The 12,306-nt window shown below is 38.9% G+C and overlaps 1 protein-coding gene across 1 annotated transcript; it reads left to right on the forward strand.

Annotated features, from left to right (window-relative positions):
• The first annotated feature begins 1,926 nt into the window (after positions 1-1,926).
• LOC104435918 (zinc finger CCCH domain-containing protein 11-like) lies at positions 1,927-5,314 on the forward strand. The gene is made up of 8 exons (XM_039304854.1): positions 1,927-2,272; positions 2,744-2,828; positions 2,923-3,063; positions 3,195-3,283; positions 3,735-3,923; positions 4,018-4,148; positions 4,379-4,481; positions 4,759-5,314. Exons 1-8 carry the CDS (start codon positions 2,099-2,101, stop codon positions 4,930-4,932), a joined length of 1,086 nt encoding a protein of 361 aa, XP_039160788.1. The 5' UTR covers positions 1,927-2,098; the 3' UTR covers positions 4,933-5,314.
• Positions 5,315-12,306: the final 6,992 nt, after the last annotated feature.

Here is a 12,306-nt window from a genome sequence, read left to right on the forward strand (position 1 = left end):
GATCATAATTCTTGGAATGAATGCAGAATCATACTTGTAGAAAATGTATGTTCTAGAAAATTTGTCCCATCGTGTGACTTGGACTTAATATTGATGCAGATTGAGATATTCGCGATTTAATTGTCAAAATTATATGATGTAAATTGTATAGGAATGAAAAGCTCGGGATGACCATGCAAAGTAGGGAACAGTTTTTCGGACACGATCAATGGCCCAACGTAGATGTGGAAGCTGATCTGCGAGTGCATGTATTGAAAGGAAAGAGTGCAGGCTTCTATAACCCACCGCGGTTGGGGCCTCAATGGTCCCTTCTGATGTCTCCATTGGCCTTATTTTTTATCGTGCGACTCATGAGCGTGTTTGGTTCTCCGCAGCCAATCACTCCAATCTTTCCCTAATCCAACTCAGGATTCTGCATGAGAATGCACGGGAAAAGCATAAAAAGAGTGATAAACATATTGCGTTGATACTAATTTAGTCATAACTTTTTGATGATGTTAATTAGTAATGAACATTTTGATTTGGAGCCAATTCGGTCATTTCAACTAATTTTGATCAAATTTTACTGATATGAATGCCAGTTGGCTTACAGGGTATGTTAACACTGAGGCGGATAGCTTTTAATAATTTATTAATTTCTTCAATTTTATTATTTTTGATTTCATATATTCATTTTTTCCTCTTTTTTTCCCCTTTCCTTCTTCCTTCAATTAGTTGTCGGTTGACGACTAGCTAGACTCGGCCTCGTCAACCCTTGGCAAGCATCACTAGCCACTGGGGAGGCTTGACCTTGCTAAATCCGGTGAGGTCATATCTCGCCTAGCCTTCGATGAGCTAGCTAGAGGCTTTAAGGGTGACCTTATGTAGGGCTAGTGAGGATCAAGCCTCGATGGCCATGGGCGGCTCCCAACCTCTCTAGAGGCTTAGTCCTCGACAAATCCGACAAGGGTAGGTCTTGTTAGCCCTTCGTGAGGTCGCCCTTGCGGCCTCTGGTGAGCTCGCCAAAGGTTGGGTGAGGCACAACCTTGCTGGATCTAGCGAGGTGGACCCTCGCCCTCGCCTTTGGCTGGTTGCCAGTCGATGACTAACTAGAGGAAAAAGGAAACGAAAAAAAAAACAAAGGAAAGAGGAAAAAAAAGAAATACATAAATAGATAAAAAAATATTAAAATATTATTAAACGCATTGTCTACATGTCGCGTAAGTTGACCAACATCCATGTTTATAAAATTTGGCCAAAATTAGTTGGAATGACTAAATTGACATTATGTTAAAAGATTTAAGACTAAATTGACACAAATATAGTATATTCTTATGATTTTTTTGACACTTTTCCAGAGATGCACATTAAGATCAAGTTCCTATGAATCCAAGATACATGAGACCCAACTCATAGATATCATTGATTTTTGAATGTATTGTGACAGACCCATATGACTTAACGATAAAGTGATTATCCTTAATTGCTTGCAATCAAAGCTTATCCTTTTCTTGTCTAATTCGATGAACATGATCGTGGCAATATGCACATATTCATAGAAATTAATCAAGTCATATGCGAATTCAACATTGTATTTGCGCAATATGCACACTTCATTCACGTGCACCAACCATCATTGATCAGTTGAGACATCAATGAAGGTACGATGCCGGGCAGAAAATCACCGTCCGCTCGAACTACCCGTATGATTTTCTCGCCCCACTCGTGCACGAATCTGATGAATCATAAATCAATCCGTCCCTCCGAATACCGCAAGGCCACCAGATACGTGCCACCTTGCAGCGGCGGGCAGCAGAAACCAAACTGCTTTTGAAAACCTTCGACAAGGAAAACGCTCGTGGGACCCTCCTAGTCCCCCAGAGAAGCTGCCACGTGGAAAGTTCCGATGGCTCGTCCGCTAATTTCCAAACTGCGAACGCAACACTCACGCGTGGCTTCTGGATGCCGTTTGACGTTCGTAAACGATCGCTCGTTCACGGCTTCTCCTCCCGCTTTTGGTAGGCACTCCCGTCGGCGGAAGTCTGAGTAAACTCAACCTCGGAAGCGGAAGCTGATCCTCAAGAAAGCTCGGGTCGATTGATGCGGACAAGATCGCGGGATGCCGCCGAAGCAGGCCGCCAAGAAAGCCGACCTGGCGAAGAAGCAGAAGATGGTCAAGGACAAGACCTTCGGGCTCAAGAACAAGAACAAGAGCAAGAACGTCCAGAAGTACGTGCAGACCCTCCAGCAGTCCGTGCGGCCCAAGGCCGATCCTTCCGGGACTGCCGCGAAGGTCCGATCCTGAACCTTCTTCTAAGTGTTTGTGTGCTGTTGCAACTCCGATTTTCTCAGGAAAGTCAGGTTGATGCAAAATAGACCAAGAGCTGAAAATAGGGTTCGATGTGACGAAGGCCTTAATTTGTTCATGATCACTTATCGATATGACAAAAGGCCTTAGTCGGGCAATGCTTAATTGGATATGAGTGAAAGGAATTGTCAATATCCCTATGCATATGAGGAAACCCATCATTGGCTGAAGCGGTGGGATGATTCAAACCCTCAAACCAATTGTGAATTACCGATTATGTTTCATTGGCGTGTTAATAAAGAAAATGGGTTGGTCTGATGGAACAGAGGTATAGACTTGATAGGTTTTAGTGTATTTTTTCATTGATTGCCATGAAAAGCGAAGTCAGAAAAGCAGAGGACAGAGTTTTTAGGTTGATCTGATTATAACCATGTCTCTCTTTTTCGAGCCTTTCAGAAGAAGAAGGAAGAAAGTAAGGCGAAAGATAAGGAGCTCAATGACTTGTTTAAGATTGCCGTGAGCCAGCCCAAAGTGCCTGTTGGTAATATCTCCTGGCTTTTCGCCCCTTCAAATCTTCTTATGATAAAGTGTGAATGAGTTCAAACAGATTCAGTAATAAATGGAGGATTGATCAGGTGTTGATCCCAAGTCCATCGTGTGTGAGTTCTACAAGGCGGGGCAGTGTGCTAAAGGTTTCAAGTGCAAATTCTCACATGATTTGAATGTTCAGCGCAAAGGAGAAAAGATCGATCTTTACAGTGACAAACGGGACAATGGTACTGACTGACTTCCCATTTCTCTGTGATTAATACTGTCATCCTAAGCTTAGATTGATTTAACCGTGGCTAGTATTAGCTTATCGTGTATAATTTGTAGCAGTGTTTGAAATTTAATTTTCCAACTTCAGGTACAATGGAGGAGTGGGATCAAGAGACTTTGGAGAAGGTTGTCGAGTCGAAGAACAAGGAGTATATCCAGAATAAGCCCACTGACATTGTAAGTATTTCATGATTTCTGTGTTAAGTAACATGATTCTAGGCGCAATCATTTCTGCTGAGTACAAACATACTAAGTGTCTGTTCTGTATCAATATGTCTTAAAATTAAGCTCTTTCCTCTTGGGCCCATGAACAAAAATGAGCTTCTCATTGATCTTTTCTTAGGATGTTAAGTTTCAGGAAAATGTTGCAGGCATGTAGTGATTTACCTAAAAGAGCTGGAATACCTTCCTTCACCATTTCTTGAGCGCACAATGAGCTACCACCTCAGAAAGCACATAGAGTCATTAATGAGTAACGATGTTACATGGCAAAATTGTGGTGTTTTTTAGTGATGGTGTAACTGAAGGAAGCTTTCACTTTGATGAAACAGAGTCGAGTGCAAACGAGCTCGACTCTGTTGTTAATCTCGTTATAATATGACTGTTGTTCTTCTTTTGTGACGTCAAGGTGTGCAAGTACTTTTTGGAAGCTGTGGAGAAGAAACAGTATGGTTGGTTCTGGGTTTGTCCAAATGGTGGGAAAGACTGCCACTACAGGCATGCACTTCCTCCTGGATATGTCCTGAAATCCCAAATGAAGGCTTTGCTCGAAGAGGAGAGCGAAAAGACGCCCCTTGAGGAAGAAATTGAGAAACAGGTAAGTCATCTAGCTCATCTTATGGCGATCGGTAACTTTTGTTCATCTCTGCCGAAATGTTCTGTTCAATGATTTATCTGTTTTTGGGCTGCAGCGTGCCAAATTGACTACGGTGACTCCTCTGACTCCCGAATTGTTCGCGATATGGAAGAAGAAAAAGATTGCAGAGAGAGACGCTCGCTTAGCAGCACTAATGGAGGAGAGGGCTAAGAATGACCGAATGAGGTACTCTACTTTCACCTGCTGTATCCATGTAAGTGTTATGCCGGATGCAAATCATCTGTCCTGCTGCTGCCTCTGTTTTGCTTTTCACTTGTCAATTTCTTGGTTTTTAGTCATTCTTTCTCCGGGACTGTGTGTTCGTGTGCGTGGGCATAGGTATCCTTTTTGTGTTGGTTTGAAGAATGAAACATTCTGAATGCTAATTTTGCCAAATTTCTTTGTACGCTTGTCAGCGGCCGGGAGCTATTCCTGTCAGATTCGAGCTTGTTTGTTGATGATGTTGAGGCATGCGAAAAGCACTTGAGAGAGGAACAATCTCGTGTTGTGAAAAAGCAGGTGGGAATTTTTATTTGAACTCTTTTGCTTCAAACTTTATGTCCATCTTGGTTGTGAATGCCTGACATCTCTTGTTCTAGACAAGAGCTCTGCGTATGAGACCCGAAGAATATGTCATCTGTTCATTTCTCTCTCTCTCTTTCTTTCTTTCTTTCTTTATTTTTATTGCATTATAGGTTGAACATGGTGACGTCTACTTACTGGGTTAATTTTGTCAAATCTGGTGCTTGACCTCCACTGAGCAGTCCATGCCATATGATGTCTTGTAAAATTTCAGGTGGATGGCAATTCGGTTGGAGAGGGACCTAGTGCCTCATCGACCGAAGTAGGCGATGGTGAAGCACTTCCCAGCGAGGATGATGACGAGCTGGATACTAATGAACTCGACGAGCTCGAGGCTAGCCTGTCCAGAACAGCTATAGAGATTCAGGAGCCGGGTGTCGGGGCATAAAAATTATGAACCGCGAAACATTCTTCACATCTCCAGACTGCAGATTCATAATTAACTGCGACCTGCAAGCGTAATTGCTGGCGTTTATCAGAAGACCAGCTCGTTAGTTCCTACGAATCCTGACGCTAAACCTCACAAGGGTAGAGGATCCGAGAGAGAGGAGAAGAGGCACATCTGGTGGTAAGTATGTAGGTACTATGGATGTAACAGATCGAAGTTAAGCTATAGGCTGAATGGATAAGGCGAATTGTCCACACTTCACTGGTACGATTCGTTTTAGTAGTGATCATATGTGCGCAAATACACTAAGATAGCATTTTATCTGTACATTTACTTTTAAAAGATCTTATCGTTTATTTATGGGATTTATATATTATCTATATATGTGTGGCTCTACTCCATCTATGAACTTAAGTGTTAGGGTTGCCTCACTTTATTTGACACGTATGACTTATGGTCTATCATATTTCATGTGTTGTTCGTAATCTAGCTAACACTGAGGGGAAGTGTTAAAATATCTCATATTGCTTGTCCTAGTTGGATATGGGATCTATGCATACATATATACGACTTCTCTTCACTTATGAGAATTGGACATCCTAACACTTATCACATGAAATTATTCATCAAGTTTTTTCGTCTTTCTTGCAATGTTTTCCTGTACAATGATGTTATAGTGAAGCTTAGATTATTGACTCTTCAATACAAGGAAAGGCTGACGGTGAAGCATACTGAAGCGTACACAGTTTTTTATGGTTGAAAGTGCCATCCATTAGTTAATGACCGACTAGTCTCCCTTAAGTAGTGTAAAGCTTTTTCATCACATATACTACTAATTGTTAGAGCATGCAAGGCCATGCTTCGGAGGATGGCCCAAAAAAAAGGCAAACTATAGTGATCCAAAAATTTGGTATATTCATCATTGTAAGTATGTCTCAAGCTTGAGTGTATTTCTTAGTTGGAGTGGTTTCCTAAAAAGAATTTCTTATTTTGGATAGGAATATAAAAATTCTACAATGATATTGCACATTAGAGCAAATAAGAAGAGTATAAGATTCTCTCTACGAGAATGAGAGGAGTATCGGATTTTCTCTTTGTGAGTTCTTTGATTGAGTTCTCTATCAGTGAACTATTGTTTGTGGGTTTGCTTTTGATGTAATTGGGTATTGGGGAACACTTTGAGAGATTGAGTAGTTGCAAACTCCATCCTCTCTAGCTTTATATGGATTTCTTGGTGACTAGAACACCTCATGGAGTAAATGCTGATATATGGATCAAACCACGTGAATTTTTAGTTTCTCTAGTATTCCTCGTTGATTTATCTAGTAATTTTGTTCTCTCGCGTTGGACTATAATTGCAAGATCCGCCAACTTCACATTATTTGCACAACATTTGGTATCGGAGCCAAACTTAGGGATTCTCAAATTAATTTGGACCTTTTACTTGTTTGATCATTGTCTTGAAATTGAACTATTGTAATTATGGCGGGATCGAAAGTAGAAATTGACAAGTTCAAAGGGCAGAGTAACTTTGAATTGTGGAGCATTGAGATGTATGCCGTGTTAACAACCTTAGGTTTGGCAAAGGTGTTGGATGACAAAGATGACTTGCCAGAAACATGAAAGAGGCCACATCGTTATGGAGAAAGCAAAAAGAATATTCCTGTTGAATCTGTCGCATGAGGTATGGATTGAAGTGGCCAAAGAGAATGATGTCACATTGTTATGAGCTAAACTTGAGGCACTTTATCTTTTGAAAGGTTTGGACAATCATTTTTATATGCTAAAAAGTACGTTTCAATTTTGGATGGTTGAAGACACATACATAATATCCCATTTAAATGAGTTTAACAAACTAATGATGGGCTTGAAAAATGTCAATAAGGCTTTGCCTAAAGAGAAACAAAGCATGAAATTGTTGGTATCTCTATCATATTCTTTTAAGCACTCTATTGCATTGTCATAAGGGTGCACTACAATCTTGGAAGAGTTGTTCTCTAAGGAGTGGCAAAAGAAATGATTGTGGTGGCTAATAATATCACCTAGCGGAAGGTGAGTAGATGATTTGAAGGAACTTGACACAATATTGTGGAACAATGAGCGTTAAGTTTGATACAAGTGTATTAACATATAAGAGAAGCTAGTTGATATGCGGAGGAACATGTAATATCAATTAGGGTAGTTCTCCTCTATAAGATAATAGTAGATATAAATAGAGAGATAGAGAATGATGGACTTAAATCTTTATAGTGGTTCAACTTGGTGTAAGCCTACTTCGACTCTACAAGCTATATTTCACTAGCAATTTTTGAATAGTTACAACAATATGTGCCACTTATACTCAAGCACTTGCTCCTAAAGCTAGTACTGCTTATATGTAAATCAATAGATTTCACTATCTCATACCGAAGCACAAACAATATCATGTTACACTTCTCAAGGGATTATAATTTTTGTGCACACCAAAGTTGGTATAAGAATGTAAAGCTTTCTTTGTTATCGGATTGGTTGTCTCTTTTCGTCTCTCTTCTTTGACTTTTGTTACTCCTTTTAATACTCATGGAAAGCATCCAATCTTTCCATTAGATAATCTTCACGAGGATCAATCACCAATCTATTCGTTGGACATTTATTTAGTGGATTAATTTAGCTATTGGAAGTCAATCAATCTAAGATTTTAGAAACTTTGTCATTTATACAATTAACTCTTCTAGTTTCTAAAAATGGAGTAAGGATGAATAAGTAATCTATCTGCAGGATGATTGTCAATTAATAAAGATATCACACATAATTGATATTTTTTGCATAGATATTTCTAGACATTGATTCAATCAACTTCTTCTATTTGAACTCCAATTCAGATCACTAACTATCATGGGATATTTTTATCGAGATTTCCGAAGCTTGTGATAAAGTTGTTGCACAAGTAAAATTGTAACAACCCCAATTCCAGGTCACGAGTTATCATTGTGACATCTCAGGCGTGTCGTCGTTTTGTTTCTTCTACCTTTTGTTACGAGCATGCATAAGAGTATATATGTCAAACACCAATTAATAACAAAAATTAGCTAGGAAAAACACTTTACAAACACACTTCTTCTTATATTATATCAATATATTTTACAAGCCTTTTTTTACAAGCCTCTCCTTTTTACATCATCCTTATATATTTGTGTAGGACAATAGAATTCCTATCTCCTCTAATGTGACTGCAGTTTCCAAAACTAGTGGAGGTTTTCATGCCTACAAGTTTGAAAAACAAGGAGTGAGTCCAAGACTCAATAAGTAAAAATCCATAATCCTCTACTAGAATGACATCTCGTCATCAAATCTAGCACGCATAGTACTTGTATTACAATATCGATAGTAGATCGATAGTAATATTACTACTTCACCTCGACTACATATATGTGTCTATTCGACATAACTTCCATACATGCTTAACTTCGATTTATCCATAGACATACCAAGTCACATAGTAATAAACACGCTAGCATGCATAAAAAGTTCATTAACATACATCATAGCTTAATTAGGGCATCCCAGCTCAACTAAGACATCTAGTTTCAATCTAGGGTTCCTAGCTTAACCAGATCATCTTGGCTCAACCAAGGAATCCTGGTGCTAATTTACCCAAGGTATCTAGGCTCAACCCAAGTATTTTGGCTCAACTAAGGTATCCCATTCTCACGAATGAGGCATTGCTACCAATACTAGTGATGACAGTCTTCTTCTTGCATTTAGTGATCATGTATCATATGTCGCATAAGCTACTTTATTATCTTCCATCTTAACCCACACATACAAGACTCGAGGGCATGCTTATACAGGTGCGTGTCATGTATTACAAAACTACAGCTAATAATATGCTAAGCACAACTCAGGACGCAAGGCTTGAATTGACTTGTCTAGATGTGGACCTTACACCGAGCGAGGCTCGGATTGATACGCCTCAATATCGATCCATGGCAAGAATGTTCGGTCCGTCACTTCTTAATGCTAGTTTGAGATCAAGTGAGACTCGTTTGTGTCTCGGGCATGAATTAACCAATACATGAGCAAACTATACAAAATGGACCCGCAACATGTAAACGACTACTCATGGGTAAGCACATAACTAAACTCGACAACATAGCATATCACCCTAGTCAAGAGTTATGAATTTTACTTACTACTAAACCAAACGAAACTTAGCGACGGCCCAACATTGGTTGAATGGCAATGGTGAGCAACGACGTGAGAGAGAGAGAGAGAGAGAGATGATTTTGAGGGAGATAGAGAAAGAGAGACAAGAACTAAGGTAGAGAAGATGGGTGAGCAAATGAGAAGAGGATGCCTCTATTTATGGGAAAACCTTTCATAATTACCAAACTTGCCCTCCAAGTTTCTTTTCTTTACTATATTTTCTAGAATTCTCTCTTTTGTCTTGATTCAAGAAGCACTTTTAAGGGCTAAACTTGTCTTGCAAGTCTCAAAAATAGGGCAATCAAGGCCTAGAGCCCTTTAATGGACACATAAGTCCATAACTTATCTCTTGAATATAAGAACTAGCTTCCAAGAACTAAGGAAAATAAGGTTGTCTTGCAAGACAACTTATTCTTCAAGTTTTTCTCCCCCTTAGGCATGTTCTTCTTCTCGTACTAAGGCTTATCCACTTTCAAGACTCAACTAGTCTAATGATGATCCTAAATGGCTAGACTCCAAAAGAATTTTAAGATGACTTGTCTTCCAAGAAGTCTCCTAGGCATGAGTCACCTTCTTGCATTAATAGTCTTTACTCATCTTCTAGAAGGCTTAGGCATGTAGCCTTATCTTGACTTGGTGGACTTGTTCTTTTCTAGAATGCTTATCCTTTAAGAGGCCTAGACCTAGGGTAGACTTGATTCTTCTAGAAGCCTCATCTTGAGAAGACTTGTGGTTGACTTGCTTATCCTAAGAAGACTTGAAGTTGACTTACTCTTTAATTAGCTAACTTCCAAAATTCAAGGCCTTCATGAGAAATAACTAAACTAGAGTGCCGCCTCATCGGATGGAAGTTTCTCATATTTGTCCACAACTAACGATCCTATCCAGACCGAGGTTCGTGACTAATTCATGAGTGGACGAAGTCCAATACAACTCTTCCCAACGAGCAAGACTAAGTCTTAGTCAACCTTGTCTTGCTTTCCAAGACAACATATGAATCACATGTTCTTTGGAGGCTTCTATCTTTCTAAAATATCATTAATATCTCATGACACCTAAGCCATATAGCTCACCTCTCTTCATTAATTACTAGGTTCTAAGAGTCATGACTATCTTGAATTGATTGACTTGGGTTTGGTTTTAAATGACATATGAAACATATTTTTTTTTTTTTATGGGTGAGAGTTTTTTTTGCGTCCATCCATGATCAACTACCCTATCTCATGGCCCTAAACTAAGGATGTTAAAAAATAATCGCTATGCTCATATCAATAGTTCTCAGTTATCCACTTTCTTAATGATATTAGCTTCTGATTGTCGCAACCTGACCTCGGTCAAATAGGAGGAAATGTCAAGTTTAAGGGTACTTGACCATAGAAGCTCCCTCACGGTAGATGTACTAAAAGATGTCATCACTTTATCTTTCGAGATCGACCATATGAGTTTGCTCGATCACGGTTGTGAGCTCTCCCAAGCTCTTACCTCTTGTGATAGCGAGAGTTTTCGTGACTCTACTTTAACGTAACAACACATCTTGATTGACGGTTTTAAAGTTTAAAGGAAATCGGATGTTAAGGTAAGCTTAAGAGTACTCTTACCATAGTAACCCTTTCAATAGTTCATAATGATGTCATCACTTCATCCTTTAGGAGATTTCCACATTGAGTATGCTAAGCCATGATGGATCTTGTTGAGACCCATATCCCTCACGACATATTTACTCATTATCTATGAGTTGTTTAAGATAACCTAGATGAAAGTTAGGAGTCGCCACTAGTCTTGTTTTTGGAGGTTGGCTAGAAAACCTAATCGAGGGTTGGAAGTGATCTTTCAATGTCTATGCAACTAGAGATTTAGGTTTGGGGACTTAGGTTACACTAACATTTCTATGAGCGCCATTTCGGTACCTAATAGTTTGTCGTATTTCCTAAGGTGTCCATGCATACTTAGTTGATCATACTTGAATGGTCAATTTCATGCTATTCTTTTTCTATCAAAAGAGAAAAATAAAGAGAATAATCAATTGAAATTTAAGGACGGTGCAGTAAATAAACACCCAAAAACAGTTCAAGCAAAGCGGTAAATCTAACATACAGTTATAACCAAAAAGTAAATCGAAAGAAAGAAACCTCTGCAACTCGTCGGGCATTTATACAATAAGAGGCAACTCGAAACATATATCGGGGAACAAATGGTATAGAAACAAGGTCAGATTGGACATCGACCTTTCATCGTCTTCATGTCTTGGGGATCACCATCTCCATGGGCATATTCTAAAGCTAATCTAATACTAAGACTAGGTACTTACAAAATAAAAGAAACAATCACCATTACAAACATACAAAAACAATCACAATCATAAAAAAATACAAGAACAATAAAAAACTTAAGACAATATATCTAATTGCTCAAACTTAGTCTCAGAATCGACCTTTGTGATTCATGCAATGATCTACCTAGGACATCTACCCCAAATCATTTTTTTTTTTTTTATGACTTATAGCTATTAGCCATCATCAATGTTCTCGCATGACAACTAATGCTAACAAATCTCTAAGACAGGTTCTTAGTGTGACCCAAGATATCCCACGAGATCATGCATTGCACTTATACATACATCTAAAAATTTCAATGGATAATCGAAAGTAAACATGCGTGCAGGCCCCCAAACCTTGATTATCAATTTATCAAAAAATTTTAGTGAGCCAACATTGGATCGCTTATTCAGTCATCAAGTGTCAAACACGATCACATGCATTTAACAAAAGAGAATACATCAAAAGTTAGGAGATTCAAGTGATGCCCAAAAATGATCTAAAGAGCAATCAAACAATGGATCGTAAGGAACAATGTTGATGGCATTATATTGTGGCTAGGAAACATATTTAATCATCAAAACTTACTCGAGTGCATTAATGGGCACACTGCTCAAGCTTCGAAGATGCCCTAAATACGATCCGAACCTAGACAACATCAATGCAGACACAATTTCTAAATTCAAATATAGAGAAAAATATGAGAGCTTGGATGAAAGGGCGACACGATTTCATCATAGCTATGAGGCACATTTACTAACCAAGGCTAACTCGAGTGCATCAATAGGCATATTGATCGAGCTTTGCAGGCATTTTATATATGACTCAAATTTAGACACAAATTAATATCAAGCCACTTTTTAAACCATGCAAA

This window comes from Eucalyptus grandis, chromosome 1, assembly GCF_016545825.1.
Source record: "Eucalyptus grandis isolate ANBG69807.140 chromosome 1, ASM1654582v1, whole genome shotgun sequence".
Taxonomy (NCBI): Eukaryota; Viridiplantae; Streptophyta; class Magnoliopsida; order Myrtales; family Myrtaceae; genus Eucalyptus; species Eucalyptus grandis.

Coding starts and splice junctions, on each gene's coding strand:
- LOC104435918 (XM_039304854.1), top strand. CDS start 2,099: ATGCCGCCGAAGCAGGCCGCCAAGAAAGCCGACCTGGCGAAGAAGCAG. Junction 2,273..2,743: donor CTTCCGGGACTGCCGCGAAG/GTCCGATCCTGA, acceptor CGAGCCTTTCAG/AAGAAGAAGGAAGAAAGTAA. Junction 2,829..2,922: donor CCAGCCCAAAGTGCCTGTTG/GTAATATCTCCT, acceptor AGGATTGATCAG/GTGTTGATCCCAAGTCCATC.